The sequence below is a fragment of the Aquarana catesbeiana genome, linkage group LG04, assembly GCF_042186555.1.
Source record: "Aquarana catesbeiana isolate 2022-GZ linkage group LG04, ASM4218655v1, whole genome shotgun sequence".
Classification (NCBI taxonomy): Eukaryota; Metazoa; Chordata; class Amphibia; order Anura; family Ranidae; genus Aquarana; species Aquarana catesbeiana.
Window position 1 is genome coordinate 419,321,685 of NC_133327.1, and position 27,513 is coordinate 419,349,197.

Genomic DNA, 27,513 nt, shown 5'->3' on the forward strand with positions numbered 1-27,513 from the left:
AGTGGTTAAGGACCGGGCCTATTTTTCAAGCTTGTTGTTTACAAGTTAAAATAATTTTTTCTTGCTAGAAAATTACTTAGAACCCCCAAACATGGAAGTACCTCAGTTTGTTCCAGCATTGTCTTGAAGGTGATGGTCATGGCTGTTTGAAGCTCTTCAAAACTTAATGATGTCCCAGTAAAGGGCGTCATGATCGGATCCATTCGGATGGCATGAAGGCTAAAATAGATGATACCCGAGCCTCATCGGAAGGAGAGAAGATTCCTCGAGGTTTTGCCTGTAATGCAGCCTTATGGCACTGGACTCTGTGTAATGGAAACCTGTGCAGTGTTTGTTCTGACCAAGGTGCTTTCCTGCAGGGTGCTATACAGGTCCAGGGGAGTGGACCCCAGATTAAGGGGGACCCAGTCTCTAAAAAAATCTTTTATGACAAAGCTCACTGTGATGGGTGAAGATTGGAGTCCTGCAGCAGGAATAGTAAGTCTTCATTTGTTTGCAGTTTCTTTTTTTTTTAAAAAGAGAGAAAAATCTGACTGTTCTCCCGGTGGCCACTGTGAGCAGTGTGCTGTTTAATCATGCTATGTACTCTTATATATGTGGCTGTGGTTTCTCCTCTAGCTACTAGAGGGTGCAGGCTCACTCAGTATGGCATATTTTTATATAGGCAGGAAGTGGAAGGGTGGCCATGCCATGTGGCAACAGGTTCAGTAGGCCTCTGGGGACATAGCGGCAGCCTAAAGATACTAACAAAGTGTGAGTACTTACTATGGGAGAACTATGTGAAGACAAGTCATGATTATATGCTGCATATTTACTGCTTATCCGGTGGGCGTGGGAAGGGGGGTGGGGTACAACTGTAAGTTAAAACGCCCTTGGATGGTTAGCAGTTCACTTTAAAGTGTTGACTGCTCTATATGCAGGTCCAGCATAGTATACATGCTTGCAAACTTGTTGCTAAAACGCATGTTTAAATATACACGTTTTGGGAAAATGTGAGCATGGATGCATTTTTTTTTTTAAGGAGTTTGTATCTCCAGTACGGTATAGTGCATATGGGCCCAGCTGCAGTTAAGCAGGTGCTTGCTTGCAAACCTGCTAAAATGTCATGGTTGCTGGAATGCATGGTTGCACAAGGATGCATGATTGCACAAAGATGCATTTTTGTTCATGTTTTGCATAAATATACATGTTTGCATAGAAATGCATGATCATGGTTGCACAGAATGCATGGTTGCTTACGCATGCATGGATGCACAAAGATACATGTTTATTCCTGTTTACATAAATGTACAAGAATTTACATGTTTGCATAAATATACATGTTCATGGTTGCACAGAGATGCATGGTTGTTAATGTTTACATAAAGATGCATGTTTGGACATATTTATATAAATGGATATGATTATTCATGATCACATAAAGATACATGGTTGCATAAAGATGCGTGTTTAGACATGTTTGTATAGATATACATGATTTTACATGGACGCATAAAAATGCTTGATTGCATAAAGATACATGATTATACATGTTCACATAAGGATACAATAAAAATGCTTGATTGCATAAAGATACATGATTATACATGTTCACATAAGGATACATGGTTGCATAAAAATACTTGACCGCATAAAGATGCTTGATCATATCTAGATGCTGGATCGCAAAAAGATGCTGGCTCATATAAAGATACATGATCGCATAAGGATGCATGATCAGATAAGAATACATGGTTGCATAAAGATGCATGTTTATACATGTCTACATAGATACGTGTTGCGTAATATTGCATAAACACGTTTCATAAATGCATGCTTGCTTATTGAGAGAATGCCTGTTTCCATGGGCACATGTTGCATGAATGCGTGTATACAGCGCACACGTTCATATTTTTCCCAAATGCATATTTGCATGAACACTTGCTGGCATGTTTTCATTTGTACTGCATACATATGTTTATTACATTAAGCTGTATACATAAATAGTCCCGGAGAAAACAAGTACATATGTACTTATTTACATAGGATTACATGCATATGGGCCTATTTGCCTGGGTGCTTGTTTGCCTGAGGGTACATCTGTATGAGCGTATTGACCCTGTACTGCATGCATGAATGGCAAGAGCACTTGTATACCTGCATGTTTGCATGCCTAGGTACTTGCATACCTAAGGGCTTGCATAGAGGTAAACCAACATTGTTTTAGGCCTGCATTCTTGGAGGACTGTTTATTAGATTACCTGTTATACCAGTTAAACGGTTCAAAAAAAGAGAGGCAGCCGGCGGAAGCAGGGGCACCGCTCTCAGGTTCAGTGACCTGGCAGGTATCCACATCCCCCTCTGGATTGTGGTTTTGGGTGCATCTGAACCACTGTCATGTTTGGCATTGCAGTATGTCCTGGCAAATTTATTTTTCATCAGACTGCGGCCACATCACCTTGTTCATGCCTAATCTTGGTTGATTGAAGCCTAAGCAGGATCAAGCCTGGTTAGTATACAGATGGGAGCCTGCCCGGGGATAAGCTATTCCCCACCGGGGTGAGGGAAGCATCTTAGGGCAGTCTCTGAGGTGGTTTGTTCCATCTTTTGCTGGCAGAAACCTGGTGGGTTAAGGGCACCTCTTGGGTGGGGATCTGTCACAGAGTCATCAGTCTTTGCCTTATATTTGCTCTTGGAGCAGGAATTATGGGCCAATTGTGAGACAATTAAATGGTGGCAGTTCCAAAGTCAAATAGGAGCATGAGGTCTATCTTAAGATTCTCAACCCGCTGAACATCCTTGTGTTTTCAGATAAGTTGGATGGTTCAGTGATGATCTCTCTGCAAGAGGTAGATTTCGGGGTCCATACTCATCTCAAAACCTTCATCTTCATGGGGCGGTTTGTCCCCAGGCTCATCAAAGATTTCTGTAATTGCAGTGAAAAGCTGTTTTTTGTGAATCTTCCCTTTTTGGGTTGGCCACAGCTCAGGAGGATTCTCAAAGCATCTATCCCCAGTGCTGGGCTTGCTGAAGATACCCTTTACCTCAATCTTTGCTCAAGAAGCAGTCAATTCCAGGGGTTCCTTCAATATATTTCTATAGAAGGAAGCTGTGTTTGAATCAAAGAACGTTCGCTACATCCAGCCCTATTCCATGTCTTGGTAGAGGTTCATTCCCTGTCGGGAACTTGAGGATCCAGGCATTGCTTTGCCGGAAGGTTCTGTTTCCAGGGTGTTGCAGAGCATAGATTGGTGCTTGATATTCTTCCTTTTCAGGAATCTGGAAGATAACCACTGATGCCAGTCTCTCTAAGTTGATCTGAGGCTGGCTACAGTTCAGTGGGCCTGATGTCCACAGGAGAAAATACTGTCCAATAGCTTTGAATTTATTTTTGCCAGTATGCCTTGATCTGGATTATAGGATAAACCTGTTGGCAGTTCAATCTGGAAATGCCTCTGTTTGGGACAGTACAAGTGCTGTTTCCAATATATATTCCAGGTATAGGATAGTGGCAAGGGGAACCTACAAGATTCCAAGTTCTACAACAGTTGGGACAGGTGTGTCCAAGACAAGCGTCCCACTGCCAATGGTGGTATATATACTGGTAATACCTTAAGGTTTGGTTCTTCCTTATTTGACACATTTTTTTTCCCTGTTTCGGATTCTGCCACATCTTTTATGAAGAATCTGTAAGGTGGTAACACTGATATTAGTGTTGGCTGAATTAGCCCAGGGGGGCTTGCTACGCAGACATATCGGGTCTTGTGGGGGTTACTCCCGTTGGACACTCCCAGTCCAACAGGACCTGATGGTCTTGAGTCCTGTATCTCAGCACTGTTGAGCCCCTGGAAGCCAGCTTAGGGCAACGTCAATTACAGGACTTTAATATTTGTTTTTGCCTGACGTGAAGCTAGGAAGTGGCACCCGCAGAAATATGTGGGTGGGAGGTTTTCTCTTTCTTTCTCCAATCGGTAGAAGAAAGGAGTTTGGCCTTAAGTACAATTAAGGGTCAGGGTTCATCCCTATCCATGTTTTTCCAGGGGTCATTCTTTCTCACTCCTTTTTTCATACAGCAGGTAACTTGGACAGTTCCGCCTGTCCGGCCATTCTTGTGTCCTTGGAACTTGAATTGGTCTTGACTGTCCTTGCAGAGGCCACTTTTTTAACCAATCAGGGGATTCTGCTGGTACTTTTATCTCAAAAGGTGGCTTCTTTGGTTGCTATCACTTCATGAAGTGGAGTGTCAGTATTGGCGGCTCTTTCATGCAAGGAACCATTCTTGGTCTCGCATCACAAGGTGATCTTGCAGCCTTATCCATTTTTTTTTATTGCCTAAAGTGGTTTCTATTTTTTCACATGATTTAGGACAGTGGTTGCCGTTTATATTTCTCCTAAATCCGATCGGCAGGAGAAAAATCGCTACCTACTCTAGAGGTGGTTCACACGCTCAGGGTCTACTTGAGTTGTCGTTACAAGTCACGAATCCTGGTTGTGCTGCCAGAAGAGCCCAGGAAGGGCAAATGGCATCCAGGTCGAATATTTAGCAGTGGATCTACCAGTTTATCAATAAAGCCTATTGTTTAAATGGCAAACAACAAATAAAAAAAAAAACAAAACTTTTTTTTTCTGGGGAGAGATGCTCTACCAGGAGTATCTTGGGCCATCCATCAGCAGATGCCAGTAGTCCAGGTATACAAGACCACTATTTGGTCTTTGATTTATACATTTACAGCAGTGGTTCTCAACCTGGGGGTCAAATGACGATTTTCTAGGGGAGCACCGTATTCTGGTCTGTTGCTGAAGCCCGCTCCCCTCTCCCAGCCGCGCTACAGGGCTGTCCCTGGAGCCCGCTTCCCCCCCATTCAGTTCACGACATGAGTGGGGGGCAGAGACTAGAGGTCAGCTGACTGGTGAGCAATGTGAAGTGGGAGGGGCTGGAGGAAACCCTATCTCCTGATTTCAGCATAGGTGTCACTGCTGCGAGACACCACAGAGCTTGAGACAGAGTGAGTAACACTACCTATGTAATCATAGTACCTAAATTGCCATTAAAAGTCCCCACTACAGTTCTCAGATCAGCAGATGACCTTGATCAAGAACACCAAAGTTGGCTGATCAGAACTCCCCCCCCCCCCCGCTGACACTGATCCCACCCCCCCCACCACTCATCCCATTTCCCCCACCAAGGAGTAAGAGAAGGAATAAAAAGAGAATACATGGAAGGGAGAGGAAAAGAAACAAAGAAAAGGGAGAGAAAGAATAAGAGAAAGAACAAGAAAGATGGCTAGAGAGAGGGATGGGGGAAAAAAACAAGAAAATAGGATAGAGCGAGATAAAAGGGAAATAAATGAGAACAAAGAGTGTGGTACATTCTAAAATGTACCATAAGGGGTTTTACTACTGTACAAGTGGAAGGGACTCAGGGAGCGCTAAATGTCTGTGGGTTAGGGGCGCAAATTACTTGTCTGGCCTTGGGTGCTGACAACACACGCCACAAAAATAATTTTACTGTTGGGGTCCCCACAACTTGGGAAATTTTATCAAGGGGTCACGGCCCTAGAAAGGTTAAGAACCACTGATCTACAGGGTTTTTAGCAGGTCAATGTCAATCACGTAGAAAATACTGCCTTTGGCCTCAGCCTATTACAACTAGCGGAGTAGGTCCTTCTTTGGTGGCAGTTTCTATAATAGTGTCTCCCTCCCCTCAGGGGCATTGCTTTAGGACATTCCAGATAGTCATTATTATGGTTGAGTCCCGTATTGTACAATAAAGAAATTGATTTCTTCCTACAGCTTACCTGTAAAATCCTTTTCTTGGAGTACATCACGGGACACAGAGGTCCCTCATTGCTTGCTCCAAAAACGGAGGTACTTCCTGTATGGGAGGGGTTATAGGGGGGGAACTTCCTGACTATTAGTTGCTAGTGTCCATTCACCTATAGGTGGCGTATAACCCAGATAGTCATTATTATAGTACTCTGTGTCTCGTGATGTACTCCAAGAAAAGGATTTTTACAGGTAAGCTGTAGGAAAAATCCACTTTTTGGAATTAAAAAATAAGACAACAGTAAAATTAGCCCAATTTTTTTTTTTACATTGTGAAAGATGATGTTATGCAAGTAAATTGATACCCAGCATGTCACGCTTCAAAGATGCGCCCGTTCGTGGAATGGCGACAAACTTTTACGCTTAAAAGACTCCAGATGCGACGTTTAAAAAATTCTACAAGTTGCATGTTTTGAGTTATAGAGGAGGTCTAGGGCTAAAATTATTGCTCTCACTCCAACGATCGTGGCGATACCTCACGTGTGGTTTAAACAATGTTTTCATATGCGGGCACTACTCACGTATGCGTTTGCACGCAAGCTCAGTGGGATGGGGTGCGTTAAAATTTTTTTTTCTTTCTTACTTATTTTACCTTTTTATTTTTACACTGTTCTTTAAAAAAAAAAATCACTTTTATTCCTACTACAAGGAATGTAAACATCCCTTGTAATAGAAAAAAGCATGACAGGACCTCTTAAATATGAGATCTGGGGTCAAAAAGAACTCAGATCTCATATTCACACTAAAATGCAATAAAAAAAAAATAAAATAAATGTCATTCAAAAAAAAAAAAAAAAAAAGTTTGCGTTTATTGGAAGTGATGTTTTGACGTCGCTTTGGCCCTGCAGTGGTATGGAGATGGGTGGGGGCCATCTTCCCCCTCACTCATCTCCACACCCAACAGGAAGGAGAACGTGATCGCCTCTGCCAGGGGGGGGGGTGATCACGCGGTGAATCCTCTGCAGAGACCACTTTTATCTGAAAGCAGACCGCCTGCTGAAGAAGAGGGTACCGGGTTATGGCAGCTAGATGCTGCCATAACAAGGATATCCCTCTTCAAACAGCCGACTTATAATGACGCGGGGGGTCTGCTAGTGGTTAAAAGCTGCTGCATTGTAAAAAAAAGAATGCCAGCAGGCTTGCTATGCAGTAGGATTTACATATTTAAAGGAGCCACAACACTAAACCACATACAGCAATGTAATGTGGGGTGGGGCCTGACTGGAATCCAGGCTAAGACTGCTATTCTCACTTCATGCACATGGGACTGCTTCATGATGTTTGGCTTATGGAGATTTTCCTTTGATATTGCTGCAGCTTGGAGCTAGGATGAGCTTCCTGTCTGCACTCACAGCAGTCTAGTTGGACTTTACCTCTCTACCTGATTGCAACCCAAAAAGACAACATTTAGGTACCATGTGGTTAGCAGTTTATCTGCCAAAGGATTTCTATTTCTGCAAAAACAACAAAGTTGCCACATGTTGTGGGGGAAATGTGTGGTTTATGAGAATAAACCACACATAAATACATAAATCGCTAAACATATCAGTGTGGCTAAGCAAGCTCAAGATATATGCCATAATACTAGTGAGAATTAAAGGGGTTGTAAAGTCAGTAGGTTTTTAATCTTCATACATTCTATGTAAACCAGATTCAGAAACTTGAGCTGGGCACGTATATCTGCAGTGTTTTATCTCTGTTCATTAGCTGTCTGTTGCCCATTCCTCTGTTATCAGCCTGATAACTCCTGACAAGGTTTTCCTCACATATGCTTAAAGCAGCCTTTTAGTTTTGTGTTGGGGAGGATGCTATAAAAAGATTAGCACAGAGCATAAAGTCTCTACCTATGAGGAGAGAGAGGGAGGGGTGGGTGCGCCTTTCCTCCAATCAGCTGCCTTGGCGGTTTGCTTAGGCTGCACTGCAGTGTTAACCAGGAAGAGAAAGTCTTCGAACCCGAAGAGCATTTTCTAAACAGTATATAAAGATGAAGACTGCAGATATACATATAAAACTTATGTAGGGAGATTTGTTTTGTCACTGGGTATATGTGATGGTTTACAGTATCTCACAAACGTTAGTACACCCCTCACATTTTTGTAAATATTTTATTCTATCTTTTCATGTGACAACACTGAAGAAATGACACTTTGCTACAATGTAAAGTAGTGAGTGTACAGCTTGTATAACAGTGTAGACATGTGCAATTCGTTTCATAACGAATCAAAATTTGGCCGAATTTTGCATCTTTCGGACATTCGGATGCATCCGAATAAAAAAAATAACAAATTTCAACTAATACGAAAAAAATTATAGCGAATATAACGAACGAATTCGGCATGATTCGTTAAAGATCTAATGAAACAAAAGGTCAACTTAAAGTAAATCTTACAGTCCAATCAGCGGATTAATTTTGTGCTGGAGGTTGGATAACTGGCAAAGTGCATTCCTGAGAACTGCGTGAGAAGGGTGTTGTATTGTATTTGAGCAGAGGAGAAGAGATATTGTCATTGCGTGTGTTTTCATAGATTCAATAAACAAACGACTTTCCAAACTCTGAATCATTATCACGAAAATATATACATACATAAATATTGAATTTCAACTAATACCTTACACTGAAAAAATAGCCGATTACCAGCTCTGTTAGGTCACATGATCAGCTGTCATTGGCTGACAACTGATCACGTGGTAAGGGGTCGAGATCAACCCCTTACTCAGATCTGTGATCAGGCGAGTCTCATAGACTCGCTGATCACAGGGAGCGCGCAGGCCGCTCAAGCACGGGAGGACGTCCATGGACGCCCTCCCGACAAATTAAGTCCGCGCTGTAGCCGCCGTCTTTCGGCTATAGCGTGGACGGCAAGTGGTTAAAATAAACCTTTTGAAGAAAGGTTTTCACGGCGCTCAGATTTTGTGATGTCAGGAATTGAATTGTATAATGATGGTTCTGATAGAACATTAATGTTAGAGGGGGGGAGAGAGAGGAGGCAGCCTTCCTCAGAGGGTGTCCATAGCCTCTGTGAGCATAGTACTGAAAAGGGAAGGGGGGTGTAACATATAACAGTGTCAGCAGAGTTGGCACCTCCACCCCCCCCCCTTCCCTTTTCAGGTTAAAATAAACCTACCATTAAAATTCTAGACTGATCATTTCTTTGTCAGTGGGGAAACGTACAAGATCAGCAGGGGATCAAATACTTTATTTCCTTCACTGTATTTACATACCCGCTATACAAGCAGTTCTGTAATTTCATGGTACTAAAGCGTATCTAAAGACAAAACATTTAGTCTGTAAAGATTTACCCCTCCAACTCTCCTAGCGATCAGTGTAAATAAGAAAAAAATGGGAATCCAGAATTTTGCAGTTGCAAACATATGTGGGGATTTTTCCTTAATTTGGGGAGATTTGCTCACTTCCTGTTTTACACGTATGGCAGGCAGCAATGGGAAATGTTGCCAATGGGAGGAAAAACAAATATGATGCCTTTTAATCATTTACTACTTGATTTAAAAGTTTAGGCTTGTTACACACACACATATATATATATATATATATATATATACACCTATAGAATATATATGTGTACCAAAAGACGCACACACACAGTGCAGCGCTACTACAGTGATAATTCAATGCTATACTTAGTGCTATGTATACTGTACATGCAATAAAATTCAGATTCATAAAAAATTCATAATAAATGTCCCATATATCAATATGAAATCTTGACAGTAGTGCTCCAGTGTTATTATCATATCACGGTGCTTCTCAATAATTCATATTGCTTGTGCAAACCACCACCAGCTATTTAATCTGCTCACCTCAAGGATGAGTCAGGAAGACTCAAAATTAACTCTTTATTTTCACTCCCCAAATATCTTTTCTTTCTCTCAGGACTCAGCAGTTCAATTTCTCCCTTTCACGATTTCCACTCCACCCAATGTATCCCTCACATATAGTGGGTTGATCTTCAAGATTATTCAGCTGTTCCTCCACTTTAAGGGACTCATGTATCATGTAATCAAAAACACAGCTGACAGTGCTCTCTCCTATAAAACTTTTAATTAAAACCCCGCTAAAAGAGGACACTTACTAGATATAAAAACAAAATGTGCTTGTTATATGTATTGAGAGCATCCGCTCGCTCACCACCGTGGCTGCGCAAGTATATATATTTTTAAAGTGTAGCGATTTCACTTATAGTGTATAGCGGCTGCAACTTTGCACTTGATTAATTTATGGTGGCGTTGATTGTTTCACACATTTGTATATATTATATAGGATTTGTTTAACTGAGTTTGCAGCCAGATATTTTCTAAAATGAACTCAAATCTTCTTGCTACAATGGCCTGCAGTTGACCTGTACAAAATGACCTGTACAAAAGGGGAATGAATTTAATACAAATGATTACACAAGACTTACAATTCTTTAAAATTACTTCAAACAAATTTATTCATTAATGACATGCTATATATAGAGTAGAGAAATAAAAACCACATGATTTAAGCATTGTTATCATCTTAAATAGAACTTCTATGTACATGGACATAAGGACAACCAAAAAAACAAAAAACAAACTCAATTTGATATACTACACTGGATCCTGTGTGAAAAGTGAACTGAATAGCATTTAAAGTAAATCTGTTTCTCTTGTGACATTTGCTGCACTGTAACAGGAAAAATGTTTTCTTTGCACAGTGTATGTACTCTGTAAGACATAAATGGCTGCAAACTGTAGACTAGCCAGTAATGCCCATCAACACATTTCTAGATGCCTTCACTAGTTACAGCATTAGCCTCCCAAGGAAGTGGCATGTGACTGTGCATACTGTGCTGTATTCCTAGACAGGCTATCTCTAACCTATGAGGGCTCCTTTACAATCATCAATATGGACTTATGAGCCAGCGTTTCATTATTCATCACCCGGCGTGCTTCGTTAGACAACACAAATAACTGAATAAGAGCAGTGTGGTTTAAGAAGTGCACATTTATGAAATAGCATCTGAAAGACAAATACAGGGAAGTACAAACTGAGAGCTTGTGTGTGGTATAGTGTAAAAATAGAGACCCACATCCCCCCAAAAAAGTAAAGTGTTCATTTAGAAGAATCGTTCATTTTCTTTTGCTCTGAAACGAGCATAGAGCTATTCTCATACTTATAATTACTCTTTTATTTGACTCCATCCCTCTTTATACATAAACATCTTTATATATATAGGTCTATGTGTTTAAGAATTTAGTAAGGCAAATAAACATCCGCGGGTAAGAAAAGCTGACAAAAATACAGTTATAATATAGAGTTTTCCTTAAAGATTTGTTATTGTACAGCAAAATATTCAAGTGTACAATAAAAACTGGTATAACTTGTTATGGGAAAGCTTGATTTTAAAGTGATAAAAACAAAAACTTAAAATCATTGTACCTATTTATCCGATGAAGGAATGTCATTTTGTTTCAAATAAAATGAAAAAGAAATAAAGAGATGAGATGATTAAAACAGCCAAGTAGTAATTACAATTCAAAGAACCTGATACAGTAGCCTATACATTAAAGCCCCTATAAATGGAGTTCTCGGCAATAATATTTAAACCAGATGGTTTAAATGAGACCACTCTATAGCCCTACATGTAGAGCTATGAGGGTGTATTCAAGTATTAAACATATACAGTGTAAAATATTACTAGCAGGTTAAACAATTACATTTAAAACAGACCAGTCTTGAGAAAGTCCTACAAACTGCCTTGGTGCTTTCAGTTATAGATCATCTCCTTCAACATTGGTAAAAACTTCAAAAATAGGTGCCAGAAGCAGAAATTTGAGGGAAAATCCCTTTTTATGCACTGCACACTAAAAATCAAGGGTCAGCTTACACAGAGCAGCAATCCCAAAAGCTGGTATGAATCTAGTTTTTCCCCTCTTCAGATATTCAGTCAATAACTTATAAATTAAACAATCCTTCCTTCATTACTTGGAAAGAATCCTTGGGGCTTTAAAGATGATTTCTATGTTCCGTCTGGTTGTTCAGATGACCTCTGTGAATTCAAAAGCATATGTAAGATACAGATACTTAGAAATCAGGAAGAAATTGGTGCAGCTTGGCAATTCTATAAAAATCATGATTCAACACTGAAAACAGATAGGGAATTTTGCCCAAATGGGAAAAATGAGCACACTTTTATTCCCTTCTATAAAATAAATATTAAGGCTGGGTTCACACTTTGCGAATTGGCTGCGGGGGGTCTCTTCTCATCCAATTCGCATGACAGGAGAGTGTGAACGGCTCTCTATGGAGCCGGTTCAAACATCTCCGGGGTGCCCGCGGAGCGCACAGCATAAGGGTCCTGTGCGTCTTTGGCTCTATTTCAGGTCCGAATTCAGCCAAAAATTCTGACCTGAAACGGTGAATGGGGATACACCGGACCCCCTATTGTGCCCCCCCGGCCGAACATAGTGTGAACCAAGCCTTATGATGCATTTACAGTGGGGACAGAAAGTATTCAGACCCCTTTAAATTTTCACTCTTTGTTATATTGCAGCCATTTGCTAAAATCATTTAAGTTCATTTTTTTCCTCATTAATGTACACACAGCACCCCATATTGACAGAAAAACACAGAATTGTTGACATTTTTGCAGATTTATTAAAAAAGAAAAACTGAAATATCACATGGTCCTAAGTATTCAGACCCTTTGCTGTGACACTCATATATTTAACTCAGGTGCTGTCCATTTCTTCTGATCATCCTTGAGATGGTTCTACAACTTTATTTGAGTCCAGTTGTGTTTGATTATACTGATTGGACTTGATTAGGAAAGCCACACACCTGTCTATATAAGACCTTACAGCTCACATTGCATGTCAGAGCAAATGAGAATCATGAGGTCAAAGGAACTGCCTGAAGAGCTCAGAGACAGAATTGTGGCAAGGCACAGATCTGGCCAAGGTTACAAAAAAAAATTTCTGCTGCACTTAAGGTTCCTAAGAGCACAGTGGCCTCCATAATCCTTAAATGGAAGACGTTTGGGAGGACCAGAACCCTTCCTAGAGCTGGCCGTCCGGCCAAACTGAGCTATCGGGGGAGAAGAGCCTTGGTGGGAGAGGTAAAGAAGAACCCAAAGATCACTGTGGCTGAGCTCCAGAGATGCAGTCAGGAGATGGGAGAAAGTTGTAGAAAGTCAACCACCACTGCAGCCCTCCACCAGTCGGGGCTTTATGGCAGAGTGGCCCGACGGAAGCCTCTCCTCAGTGCAAGACACATGAAAGCCTGCATGGAGTTTGCTAAAAAAAAAAAAAAACACCTGAAGGACTCCAAGATGGTGAGAAATAAGATTCTCTGGTCTGATGAGACCAAGATAGAACTTTTTGGCCTTAATTCTAAGCGGTATGTGTGGAGAAAACCAGGCACTGCTCATCACCTTTCCAATACCGTCCCAACAGTGAAGGATGGTGGTGGCAGCATCATGCTGTGGGGGTGTTTTTCATCTGCAGGGACAAGACGATTGGTTGAGATCGAGGGAAAGATGAATGCAGCCAAGTACAGGGATATCCTGGACGAAAACCTTCTCCAGAGTGCTCAGGACCTCTGACTGGCCCGAAGGTTTACCTTCCAACAAGACAATGACCCTAAGCACACAGCTAAAATAACGAAGGAGTGGCTTCACAACAACTCTGTGACTGTTCTTGAATGGCCCAGCCAGAGCCCTGACTTAAACCCAATTGTACATCTCTGGAGAGACCTAAAAATGACTGTCCACCAACGTTTACCATCCAACCTGATAGAACTGGAAAGGATCGGCAAGGAGGAATGGCAAAGGATCCCCAAATCCAGGTGTGAAAAACTTGTTGCATCTTTCCCAAAAAGACTCATGGCTGTATTAGATCAAAAGGGTGCTTCTACTAAATACTGAGCAAAGGGTCTGAATACTTAGGACCATGTGATATTTCAGTTTTTCTATTTTAATAAATCTGCAAAAATGTCAACAATTCTGTGTTTTTCTGTCAATATGGGGTGCTGTATGTATATTAATGAGGAAAAAAATGAACTTAAATGATTTTAGCAAATGGCTACAATATAACAAAGAGTGAAAAATTTAAGGGGGTCTGAATACTTTCCGTCCCCACTGTATACATTTGCACAACTAAAACCTGGGCATGATGACGTGGTGTTGAATACAGGTGTTGCAATGTATTGACATTTATTCTCAATGGCACCCCACTGTACGAATACATTAAAAACAAGTGCAGCAGCACTATAACAAAAGGCAACATACAGGTGTGAAGGATGGGTGCGCTGTGCTGACAAAAATAGGGTAGGTGCCTTACTTCATGCATTCAGGAACCTGAAGGCCCATTTAAAGTGAAAAGCTGCCTTAACACAACGTATGACAACATTTGTAGAACATGTTAAACCCACACAACTTTACGTTTTATACTATATATACTGTATATGTACCAGTTTCAAAGAAAAACGGGGGGGGGGGGGGATTTGACTTTTCGGGGCCCCAAACTTTTTAAGCTCAAAATTACACAGAACTCGCAAGCATTTAGAATATAGCAGCATAAAATGGATACTACTGTTATAAACAAAACAAATGACTTAGTTATAGAAGACTAGTTTCGATAGATAAAATAGTGGGCAACGAGGTTCACAAAGCATCTCATACAAAATCCCTTTCTTGGAATACATCACTGAACATGGGATTGTTAATTCTTAACTCATTCAGTTATTCTCCACCACCAGATAATTTAATACTGGCAAACAGCAAAGCTCTACACCACCTGGCATAACCCCAACATTGTCTCAGGCCTCATTCACACCAAACCTGCATAAAAACTGATGGAAAAACCATGCAGATTTCACTTGCAGAGACCCGAGTTTACCTTACAATTTACAGTTTTTATGCCTGTTGACATCAGTTTTCATGCGTCTTATGTGCTTTGTTCATAACACAATGTTGATGTCAAGTCAATTTTTTTCCATGAAGAAAACTGCATACGTGTTACAGATTCCTGCGCAGAAAAAATGTGCACGTGATACAAGTGTTGTGGTGTGAACAGGGCACATAGAGAACAATTGTTTTCTTTGAACCCTTGCAGAGTTTTTTATTCGCATGTGAGTATCCATTTGTCTGTGTGGATTCAATAAATATAAGCAATGGTAATGCACAAGGTGGTTGTGCGCTCCTGTGGCGTTTGTTGCAGTGTGTTCAGAGGATTTCCCGGTCGGAGCAAAGCTGCACCCTTGATTGGCATTTTGGAAGAAAGATTGATTCTCCCCTGGGTTTAGCGATAAAGTGTTTTTTGTTGTCTACTACCTAGGAGATTTAATTTGTTAATCATTGGGATGATCCCAACAGGAACAATCCTTTTAACAGAACACAAGGAAGGAATAACTGAGAAAACCCTTACAGGGCCATCTATTAGATTTTCCGACAGGGGTCAGTGTCTGTCCAAGCCTGAATTTCAGCCTGGTAAAACTTAGCAACTGTATGAGCAGAACACCAGGCAGCCTTCAGGCAACTCGAACAAGGTGTAAGATTGACAAAACAAGGCTGTGGCTACAAGGTAGATTAGCACAGCCCTAATCACATCCAAGAAGTGAACCAAATATCTTTATGATGTTTTGAAGACGGACAAAATGAAAGGCAACACAATGTTCACCTTCAGCCAGTAGGAAATACGTGGTTTAAAAAAAACACAAGAACATGTTTCTCACGAGACAAAGCAGCAAGCTCAGACACCCTGCTTGAGGTATCAGCCACGAGAAAGGCTACCTTGCATGACAGAAGAGGGAGAAAAATTTCCCAAATGGGTTCAAACAACACCACCAGACTGAGGTCTCACAAAGTTAGTGCAGAGAGTGGTAGAACAATGTGAGAAACTTCTTTTACAAAAAGCTCAGGGCTAAGGACTTGTCCTATCTTGACTGAAGGAAAAAACACATGCTCCCTTTTCGCTTTAAGAAAAGCATGCTTTCCATGTACGCTGGTAAGTTCTACAAGAGGAGGCCTTTATGGCCTTCAAAAATGGGAATCACAGGGTATGCAAGACCCCTGTCCCTCAGGACTTGAGCTTCATCAGCCAAGCCATCTAGACAGTGACTGTGAAGCATGATGGAACGTGAGGAGTTGAGAGAGAAGGTCTGGACAGTGCAGTAGGGCCCACAGAGAGTCTGCCAGGAGTATGACTATGTCTGAGAACCACTCCCTCCTGTGCAACTTTAGGGTAATGAAAATCATCGGAATTCCTTCCCTTTCTATCCTGTGATGCAGATGAGGCAGGATCTTGAGAAGGGAAGTCAGAAATGCATAAATTAGGTTGACTTAAATTCGTGGAGTGACTATGACACCTACTCTGAAGGCCTAAGGATTCCTGGACAGAACTTGTCCAGTTTGTGGTTGAGCCTGGACACCATTAGATCTACATCTGTTGTCCCACTCCAAAGAAAGAGCTGGTAAAACTCCCCAAATGTAGAACGACCACTCTCTTGGATGCAGCTGCTGGCAGCTTAGGAAGTCCACTTGCCAATTTTTTATGCCAGGAATGTGTACCATGGACAAAACTGGAATACAGAGTTTTGTAAGTCAAAATGATCACTTCTTGAAGAGCAGCCTAACTTCTGGTACCATCTTGATTTATATATATGTTACTGCCATGATGGCATTGTCAGATTGGACCCTGGCTGGCAGTCCCCGTAGCAGGGGGGTCCAGTGGTAAAGGGCAAGTTGAATCACCCCGAAATCCAGGATGTTTATTAGTATCTAAGCTTCCTGTGATGACAATATCCACTAACAGGAGACACTGGAAGTCTGGCATCCATTGTCAGCGCCTTCCAAATTACAGGGAGAAAGGATCTCTCCGACTTCAGCGTTGAGTTGGTTTACCTAGCTCTGATGAAACTAAAATATAAGGATGTAGAGGTAGACATCCTTGATGTTCACTGAGGCCAGGAAATCTCCCAGAGGGTAACCAATGACCTTACAGATTCCATATGAAACTTTTGAATATATAAGAACTTGTTAAAGTGCTTTAGTTCCAGAAAAGGCTGCAAATTGCCATTTGGCGTGGGCATCCTGAACAGGTAACCACAAAACCTTTCCGATTCCAGAACAGGGGCAATGACCCCTGAGAGTGAAACTGGTCCACTGCAGCCAACAGGGCTGTTCTTTTGTTGCAGAAGACAGCATGGAGGTTGCAAGACTCAAACCTCCACCTTGTAGCTTCTGTACACAACTTTTTAAATCCAGACATCAGAAATATCTCAAGCCCAAACAGCTGCAAAGGCAGCCAAGCAGCACCCCCCTCCTCACACCTGCAAAAGTTGGGAAGAAGGTTTTTTGCTCGACTTTGCTGGTTTGGAGCTTCAGAACTTTTTACAAGGGGAACTTTTCTATTACACCCCAGGGTTCGGACAAAAGGAGCTCAATAGCACCCAATAGGAGGAGTTTGTACTTCAAAACAGGGCAGCGTGCATGCGCCCTGTACAAGTGGATGTCCACAGCACCTTTTATTGGTGCCAACCACCCAGAACTTGCTCCACTCCTAGGTGCTGGGGCTTACAAAATAACCCCTGTGCCCTCAGTCTCTCATATGGTAGAGAGACAGCACCACCCTACCAGAACAAGGGCACAGAGCAGACTCAGAAAAAAAAATATCAATCTGCAGCAGACCACGGTCCTCGACCTGTAAAGCATCCCACCAGCTAACTCACAAAGCAAATGCCTACCAAAATGAGCCCCATACATGGGATCCAATGCCAATGCAGCTTACTGGCTGTCCCTGTTTTTCCCCTGAGGTCCAGGTACTGTTCCTGTGGGATATAAGCATCCGTGGGGACTGATCCAGAAAACAGCCACTGCTATAACAGTTACCAAAGCTCAGCAGAGAAGGGCAGTTCAAGCAGAAATCAATGCATTAAAAACAGAAAATCCTCTCTCTGCACAGATTCATGACCTATGGACACTAGCAAAAAACTGAGGCAATGCTGGGAGTGGGAGGGGTTATGCTGAACATTGTCAAGCTTTGATACTTGCCAGTGTCCAATCACCTGGAGGTGGAGCATAACCCAATGATCAAAGAATTAACACTTCTGTGTCTTGCGATGTACGATTAAGAAATTCAGCATTATACCTCAACGCTGAGCATTGTCAAGCTTTGATATTTGCCAGTGTCCAATCACCTGAAGGTGGAGCATAACCCAATGATCAAAGAATTAACACTTCTGTGTCTTGCGATGTACGATTAAGAAATTCAACATTATACCTCAACGCTGAGCATTGTCAAGCTTTGATATTTGCCAGTGTCGAATCACTTGGAGCTTGAGCATAACCCAGTGGTCAAAGAATTAACTCTCCTGTGTCTTATGATGTATGATTAAGAAATTCAACATTATACCTCAACTGGTGCCTGTTATTATTAAACCTTTCCTCAGGTAAGTCAAAATACTGCAAAACAATAACACTGAAACCCATATCTAGTTTTTAAAAGACTGGGAAAAAATTAGAATCTGTCATCATTTTTTTTTTTTTTTTTGCTGTCTGTTTCCCTGTTTCGAAGATTATACATTACTTATGATAGAACAGGAAGTGAGAGAAAACCTCCCTAATTCCAGTATATTTGGCACAACAGACATGAAGTAAGGGAAAAACCTCCCCAAGGGACACACATACAGCAATAAACACATTTTTTAGCTAATTGAGGATAGAACCTAACCCCTTGTTGAGAATTGATTGCTGCCTGTATGCCTTGTTGGCTATCAGACACAAAAAGGAAGGGAAGAGAAATTGCCTTTAAGAAAAAACAAAGCATTTAAAAATCAAACAAAAAAAAATCTCCATAACAAAGACACACACAATCATAAAAATCTCCGCCCTATTCTGACCTATAGACATCTGTAGACCAACATACCTGCCGTTTGTGGCGTTTGCACATTATCAACTTCAAAAGCTATAATTGGATTCCGAGGAAGGTTCTCCATACTGTTCCCTTCATTATTTAGAGCATCAAGTTTGATTGGTTTAGTTCCAACAGGCAAATTGATGATCTCTTCAAAGTTGTTGTTTGGTGTACATAACCCATTTTCATTGGGTTGATTCTCTGTGCTAAATTGTATTAAAAAAAATGGAAAAATACATCAGGACATGGCTTTAATTTACACAGTGTATATCATGTAGTGAAGTAGCGCTAATATAGCACGTCAAAAAAAAAAAAAAGACGTGCTATTTCACTACACGATATACATTTTTAGAGGTGTTGTTTAGACTATAGAAGTTTAGCTGCTTTTTTTCCATTTAGCATTTATATGTTTGCACTTTATTAATTAGCACTTTATTTGTATTGTTACACTGTTGGTAGCGCATTAGTACTTTGCCATATCAGTTTAATTTACACAGCATTTCAAGACCAGACCATGTATATAGCTCTGGTTTAGTGGTTACATTTCTAGTTCAGATACATTGGTGTCCTGCAATTTGCCCCCAAAACAAGGCTTATATATCTGCCAAGGACTCTACTGAGGCTGGCACAGGCCAGAGAGCTGCCACACTATAACAACTATTTAGAACCTCTACCAAGTTTGGAGCGCAGAGTTCCACCACCAATATTCCAGAAACTTTCCTTTAGTGGATGCAAACTGAAGAATAATGTTTATCCTGTTAAAAGAAGCTGCGTGTGGCCGAAAATGACAGTAACCTGTATATTTTATATACAGTTGTGCTCATAAGTTTACATACCCTGGCAGAATTTATGATTTCTTGGCCATTTTTCGGAGAATATGAATGATAACACAAAAACATTTATTTCACTCATGGTTAGTGTTTGGCTGAAGCCATTTATTATAAATCAACTGTTTCATCATAATCAGAACAGAAACTACCCAAATGACCCTGATCAAAAGTTTACAAAGCCTGGTGATTTTGGCCTGATAACATGCACACAAGTTAAAATAAAGGGGGTTTAAATAGCTATTAAAGGTAACCATCCTCACCTGTGACCTGTTTGCTTGTAATTAGTGTGTGTGTGTGTATAAAAGGTCAATGAGCTTCTGGACTCCTGACAGACCCTTGCATCCTTCATCCAGTGCTGCATTGACGTTTCTGGATTCTGAGTCATGGGGAAAGCAAAATGTTAAAGGATCCGCAGGAAAAGGTAGTTGAACTGTATAAAACAGGAAATGGATATAAAAAGATATCCAAGGATTTGAGAATGCCATTCAGCAGTGTTCAAACTCTAATCAAGAAGTGGAAAATGAGGGGTTCTGCTGAAACGAAACCATGGTCAGGTAGACCAACTAAAATTTTAGCCACAATTGCCAGGAAAATATGGGATGCAAACAAAATCCCCCAAAATAACATGGGTAATATACAGGACTCTCTGAAAACATATGGTGTGGCTGTTTCAAGATGCACAATAAGAAGGAAGTTGCAGAAAGATGGACTGCATGGTCAAGTCGCCAGAAGAAAACAATTACTGCGCAAATGCCACAAAGTATCCCACTTACAAAACGCCCAACAGCAAAGAGACAAGCCTCAAACCTTCTGGCACAAAGTCATTTGGAGTGATGAGACCAAAATTTAAAATTTGACCAAATTTTTGGCCAAATCCATAAAACACTACATTTGGAGAGGAGTCAACAAGGCCTATGATGAAAGGTGCACCATTCCTACTGTGAAACACGGAGGTGGATCACTGATGTTTTGGGGATGTGTGAGCTACAAAGGCACAGGAAATTTGGTCAAAATTGATGGCAAGATGAATGCAGTATGTTATCAAAAAATACTGGAGGAAAATTTGCATTCATCAGCCAGGAAGCTGCGAATTGGACGTACTTGGACATTCCAACATGACAATGATCCAAAACACAAGGCCAAGTCGAACCTGTCACTGGCTACAGCAGAATAAAGTGAAGGTTTTGGAGTGGCCATCTCAGTCTTCTGACCTCAATATCATTGAGCCACTCTGGGGAGATCTAAAATGTGCAGTTCGTGCAAGACAGCCCAAGAATTTACAGGAACTGGAGGCTTTTGGCCAAGAGGAATGGCGGCTAACATCTAAGAAGATAAAGAGCCTCATCCACAAATACCACAAAAGACTTCAAGCTATAATTGATGTTAAAGGGGGCAATACACGGTATTAAGAACTTGGGTATGTAAACTTTTGATCAGGGTCATTTGGCTAGTTTCTGTTGTCATTATGATTTAAAAAGAGTAAACACAATTGATTGATAATAAATGGCTTCAGACAAACACTAACCATGAGTGAAAGAAAAGTTTTTGTGTTATCATTCATATTCTATGAAAAGTGGCTAAGAAATCAAATTCTGCCAGGGTATGTAAGCTTATGAGCACAACTGTACGTGTCTCACAATGATACTCTCTGAGTCAACACAAAGAGCAATTCATATAATATTGCTGCTTCATTGGCCACATCAAAGTTTGGTTATGGGCACTGGTGTGGGGCAACATGCTTTATGCAGGGCAGGTACCAGCCTTACAAGTCTCACCTGTCAACAGTTAAAGTCTGTTGAAAAGTAATAATCCTTGGTGAGGAAGTCAATAATTCTCCATTGCGAGGAGTTTCTGCTGTACCCTGAAGGAACGCAGGTTCTTGTTCCTCTGGTAAAGATGATGATGTGATGGCTGCAAAAAAACAACAAACTAGTTATCAAGCTGCCTAACTCTGCTGCGTGATGTATGAAAGTTAAGACCTATATTGAGATTAAACATGTAAGCACATTCTATCTTTATTTTGTAATGTTCTAGTTATCCTTGCCTTTAAAGTGCATATTTCATATCTAATTGAAAAAGAGTTTACAAAATGTCAGGAGTAATGATGCACCACGTAACTGGCACATCCTCCTTTGCATCCTTTATGTGCCCAAGAGGCAGCTTTAAACTCACATCTACTCTTGTTGCCACTAAACGCACCCAACTCCACAGCCCTGAAATTGTCAGGAGATGATTTTCTAAGAAGTGGGACTTGTATGCAAGCAAACGGCTTGGACAACTTAAGACACAGAGGGGAATAAGTCAGGTTGTGCTAGAGTACACTGAGCATGCTTGTAGTATGTATGGTGATGTAGGGTAAAGTCTATTTCTCTTTAAATAAAATTTAAAGGGAAGAAAAGGGTTGTTCGCAAGCCCCTAGATATGGCGGGATTTTAATGGCAAATATATCAAAGTTTATTATAAATGTGCATTTCTAAAAAAAATAAAACAGACATTTTAATAAAAACAAAATCTGTGTAATACATAGGTATTACACCAATGACCCTATTACAGACCTATATCCAGTTGTGCATTTGAGCAGTATGTATCATGTCAAAATCTACAGTTTCTTGGATTTTGGACTCTCTTCACCAGATCCAAAGAGAACATATATTTATTATAATCACGTTTTTCATGGATACATAGTACAGAAAAACAATCTCATGAGTGTGTGCATATATATTTATATGTTTTTCTGTACTATATGACTTATGAAAAACGTGATTGTAATAAATGTATGTTCTCTTTGGATCTATGAAGATAGTATGTGTATATGTATATATATATATATATATATATATATATATATATATATACATACATATATACATACATATACACACACACACACACACACACACACACACACATACATATATATATACACATATATATATATATATATATATATATATATGCACACTATGTGTGTGTGTGTGTGTGTGTTCCACAAATAAGCTCCTGAAAAAGTGGATCAAAGTCCAAGGAATGCGTTGAGTTCTGTGGAGATTTTGACACAATACATACTGCTCAAATGCACTTTTGTAATAAACTTTATACATTTTAACCATATTTTGGACTAGTGCCATTAAAATCCTGCCATATCTAGAGGCTTAAGAACCCCTTTTCCTCCCTTTTCTATATACTTTCAAAATATGTATGAGGCACTTTAAGGCCAACTAAATAATGTAAATAAAATATAAAAATATGAAGTAAATTTAACAACATGAAAACCTTAACTGTTTCATTTTCAATAACCTTCAACTGAAATTGATTAAGCAACATTGGAGAGCCTAAATAGCTTGTTCAGCTACAATTGTACACCTAATGTACATTGAAAATCATATATGACAGATTAACTAGTTACACATGCATTGCTGTTTGCCTTTATATAATTTTGTCCCTTCCGCACTCGGTAGGGAGGAGATGCTCACTAATCTGTTCTGAGCATATGTAAGTGCTGGAGCTAGACATACTATGATTCATGATCTGATGTTCATCTGTGAAGATCTGCACAAGTTTTCGATTTAAGCTTTCTACGATCTGCAAGTTGTCATTTGGGTGGAGTCACTGTCTGCCAACGCTGCTGAGATTGTAAATTATAGCTCTCTGTGATTTGTCATAATTGTAAGTCATGGCTACTGGTATGTTAAAATAATTACCTGTATTCTCTATTGTTTTTGGTATTTCTCCATTACTTTGAACAGAGGATTGCTGAAAAACAAAAACAGTTTTAATTTTCAGTAAAACGCTAACTATATGAGCTTAACAAGATTTTTAGATAGAGACCAACATTTCTTGTTACAAGCCATGTTTTCTACAGAACAACAGCACTGAAGTGGAGCATGGGAATTTTTCAAATATCTGATTGCTGTAATGAATCTCTATATGAATAATTTAGTCTGGGGATGAATTTTGAAAAGAAAAAGGGGTCCCCGTGCAATGGACCGTGTACTGTAGGGATTGATATGTATATTGGAACTGCTGCCTCTACAGGTTACTTCCACTAGGTGGAGTATAATGTTTGAAAAGAAAAGAAGGAGTAGATATAGCGCCGTTCCAGACCTGATGGAGTTCAGGGGTATGCTGCTCCCTTAGATGGGAGGGGAAAATTATTGGGGTGGAGGAAGAAATATATAATGCTTATTAAATGGGTATCCACTGCCCAAAACCAGATGCAAAATAAACAAACAAATAAACCTAGATGTGAAACCAAATATGAACTAACTAAACTCCTGAATGTGGCAGGCTGTGTGCCTGGCTCAATATAAAGTGCAACGCCTCCTTTATATATGATAGATGTAATTAAATAAATATATAAATATGTGAACAAGTGCTATAACCTAATGGTTAATAAGCATATACAATGATCATATATATACAAGGTTAAACAAATATGCAAATATAAAGTGCTAGTGTGAATAAACAAGTGAACATGTGACTGTTATATGCATTGGATTATAAGGTGCTGTTGTGCCAGTGAAGGGATCCGTTCTGGTGGGCTCTTCAATGAGTGAACATTTAGTGCGTGCCTTATCCGTGATCCTATAGTGACTGCACTCACCAGATCCTTCACCCCCTCTTGGGGTCTCACACCTCCACAGTATATGCCACTGTGTAGCAATGCAGGGTAACGCCATCCTTAATGTTGATTATGGGGAGGTTCCATTATAGAAAGAGGGAGCCCACATAGCGTAATACTGTATGATGACGTCAGAGTGATGAAACGCGTTGGGAAGAGTCAGCATACGTCCTTGCATCACTTCCTGTCACAGAAGCTTGTGTCAGCAATATATGCTTTTTTTACTCTTACCGAATGTGAGTACCTTTTTAGCGTTTGCACCGATAAATACGTTTTTACACAGTATTACGTATGTGGGCTCCCTCTTTCTATAATGGAACCTCCCCATAATCAACATTAAGGATGGAGTTACCCTGCATTGCTACACAATGGCATATACTGTGGAGGTGTGAGACCCCAAGAGGGGGTGAAGGATCTGGTGAGTGCAGTCACTATAGGATCATGGATAAGGCACGCACTAAATGTTCACTCATTGAAGAGCCCACCAGAACGGATCCCTTCACTGGCACAACAGCACCTTATAATCCAATACATATAACAGTAACATGTTCACTCACACTAGCACTTTATATTTGCATATTTGTTTAACCTTGTATATATATGATCATTGTATATGCTTATTAACCATTAGGTTATAGCACTTGTTCACATATTTATTTAATTACATCTATCATATATAAAGGGGGCGTTGCACTTTATATTGAGTCAGGCACACAGCCTGCCACATTCAGGAGTTTATTTACGGTAGTTCATATTTGGTTTCACATCTAGGTTTATTTGTTTATTTATTTTGCATCTGGTTTTGGGCAGTGGATACCCATTTAATAGGCACTATATATTTCTTCCTCCACCCCAATAATTTTCCCCTCCCATCTAAGGGAGCAGCATACACCTGAACTCCATCAGGTCTGGAACGGCGCCATATCTACTCCTGGGGATGAATTTTAACCCTTGATAAAGGCAGAAAGAAAGAGTGAAAAAGAATCAAAGGAGAGGACCCAGTGTGGGACTTTGAAGAAAGGGGGGTGTTTTTGTTTAAACTACAATTATTTCTAAAACAGTTTCACAAAGTTTTTTCATCACTTTCCATTGCATTATTAGGTTATGTTCAGTGGCCAGGGGCAGCAACTTTCCTGCTTTAGAGAGGCAGTGGTGTAGACAAGTTCAGTGACCAATCAGCAACATAGTGTTTTGACAGAAATGAAGTTTAAAATCTTCTCTCAACTGGTTGGGGATACTGTCATGATAGATATTCAGAGAACAGAGTGGGTACCTATGCACTTACCACTAACCAATTCATTTTTGTGAGATTGTTGCATGCATGCTTAACCTGTAGCACTCCAGCTGTTGCGGAACTACAAGTCCCATCATGCCTTTGCCTTTGGGAGTCATGCTTGTAAACTGTCAGCCTTGCACCACCTCATGGGACTTGAAGTTTTGCAATAGCTTGAGGGCCACATGTTGACCACCCATGGAAAGGGGTGATTCCACGTCTCAAGGCCCAAGAGCCATAACCTTTTTCTATAACGTTTGTATACAGCAGTGGTTCTCAACCCTCTAGTGCCATGACCCCTTGATAAAATTTCCTAAGTTGTGGGGACCCCTAATAGTAAAATTATTTTCGTAGCGTGCGTTGTCAGCTCCCAAGGCAAAACAAGTAATTTGCGCCCCTAACCCACGGACATTTAGCGCTCCCTGAGTCCCTTCCACTTGTACAGTATTAAAACCCCTTATGGTACATTTTAGGATGTACCACTCTTTCTCTTTGTTCTCCTTTCATTCCCTTTTATCCCTCTCTATCCTAATTTGTTGTCCCCCCAATCCCTCTCTCTAGTTGGCTTTCTTGTTCTTTCTCTTATTCCTTTCTCTCCCTTTTTCTTTGTTCCTCCCCCTCTTTTCCTCTCCCTTCCATGTATTCTCTATTTTTATTCCTTCTCTTACTCCTTGGTGGAGGGAATGGGATGAGTGGCAGTGCTGGCGGGGGTTCTGATCAGCCAGCTTAGGTGCTCTTGATCAAGGTCATCTGCTGATCTGAGAACTGTAGTGGGGACTTTTAATGGCAACTATAATCACAGTTAGTGTTACTCACTGTGTCTCCGGCTTCACTGTGCCTCCGACTTTGTGGTGTCTCGCAGCAGTGACACCTATGCCGAAATCAGGAGATAGGGTCTCCTCCTGCCCCACCCACTTCATTCCTCACCAGTCAGCTGACCTCTAGTCTCTGCCCCCCAGCCATGCTGTGAACTGAATGGGCGGCTGCGAAGAGGTTGAGTGGGCGACCGCAGGCCCCAAGGACAGCCCTGCTGGGCGGCTGCGAAAAGGCTGGGAGAACAGCACGAGCTTCAGGAACAGCCCAGGATTTGGTGACCCCTGGCAAATTGTCATTTGACCCCCAGGTTGAGAACCACTGGTATACAGTAAAATGTTGTAAGATTCTCTGTTTTACTGCCGTCTGAAAACACAGTGGCAGGTCACCTGCACCTAATAGGGAATGCAATAGAAACAGGAAGAATTTAAGACCAATACCTTGGATGTCTTTAGGGCAGGAATTGAGGGGAAACCATCCCAAAAGGGACACAAACCGAAATAAAACCAACTTGTAACCTCTCCCACTCTATCCAAAAGTTAAATAAAAGTGTTGGATAGAGATCCAACAGAGATTAATGCAATAAACTGAACGTCCATGGCACGCACATCCATGGGTTTCCATGACACACAGCACTTGATTTTTTTCCAGAAATTTGAAGCACTTATTTTAGCTAGGTCTTTACATAAAATGATTCTACCTTATCCCCAGGTTCACTACGTCTTGTTCTCTTCATGATCTCCTCCAGTCGCTGTGGAATAAAATAAAGTAGTCTTGTTAAATACTCTGAAAGTGCCTTGTCAGAATCACTGAATTCTATGAATGCTGCTTTCAAAATTAGGCAGTTACATTTGTGCTTGTAAGCTTATTTATTTGTATAATGTTATTACCAAATTAAGCCACATGAGAAACCTAGCTATTGTTCCCACTAAAACAGGTTTCTATTTTAAGAGATTGTAAAGTCTCATTTTCTTTCCTCAGTGGATTTGCACAGAGCAGCTCAGATCCTCTTCTCGTGTCCCTCTTCTGTGCTCCTGGCCCCTCCCTGCTTTTCAGTGCCCCCACAGCAAACAGCTTGCTATGGGGGCAGCCGAGTAACAGCTCCCTGTGTCCATTAAGACACAGACACCCGCCCCGGCCCCTCCCCCTCTCTCCCGATTGGCTAGCTGACTTTGATTGACAACAGCGGAAGCCGATAGCGCCTGTACTGTGCCTCAGCCAATCAGGAAGGAGAATCTGGATGGCTGGGACACTCGTGGATATCGCTGAACAGAGTG

General features: G+C 40.8%; 1 protein-coding gene across 5 annotated transcripts in view; it reads right to left on the reverse strand.

The window, feature by feature from the left end:
• Positions 1-10,772: 10,772 nt before the first annotated feature.
• The window catches only part of MAP7 (microtubule associated protein 7), a 296,620-nt gene continuing 279,879 nt past the window's right edge, over positions 10,773-27,513 (reverse strand). For all 5 annotated transcript variants that reach the window (XM_073627341.1, XM_073627342.1, XM_073627340.1 and 2 more), the window contains 5 exons: positions 26,937-26,987; positions 23,231-23,282; positions 21,305-21,440; positions 18,712-18,905; positions 10,773-11,837 (listed from right to left, as the gene is read on the reverse strand). In XM_073627341.1, coding sequence (XP_073483442.1) covers positions 11,827-11,837; positions 18,712-18,905; positions 21,305-21,440; positions 23,231-23,282; positions 26,937-26,987 — 444 coding nt within the window. In that variant the 3' untranslated portion in view covers positions 10,773-11,826. The remainder of the gene's footprint in view (positions 11,838-18,711; positions 18,906-21,304; positions 21,441-23,230; positions 23,283-26,936; positions 26,988-27,513) is intronic.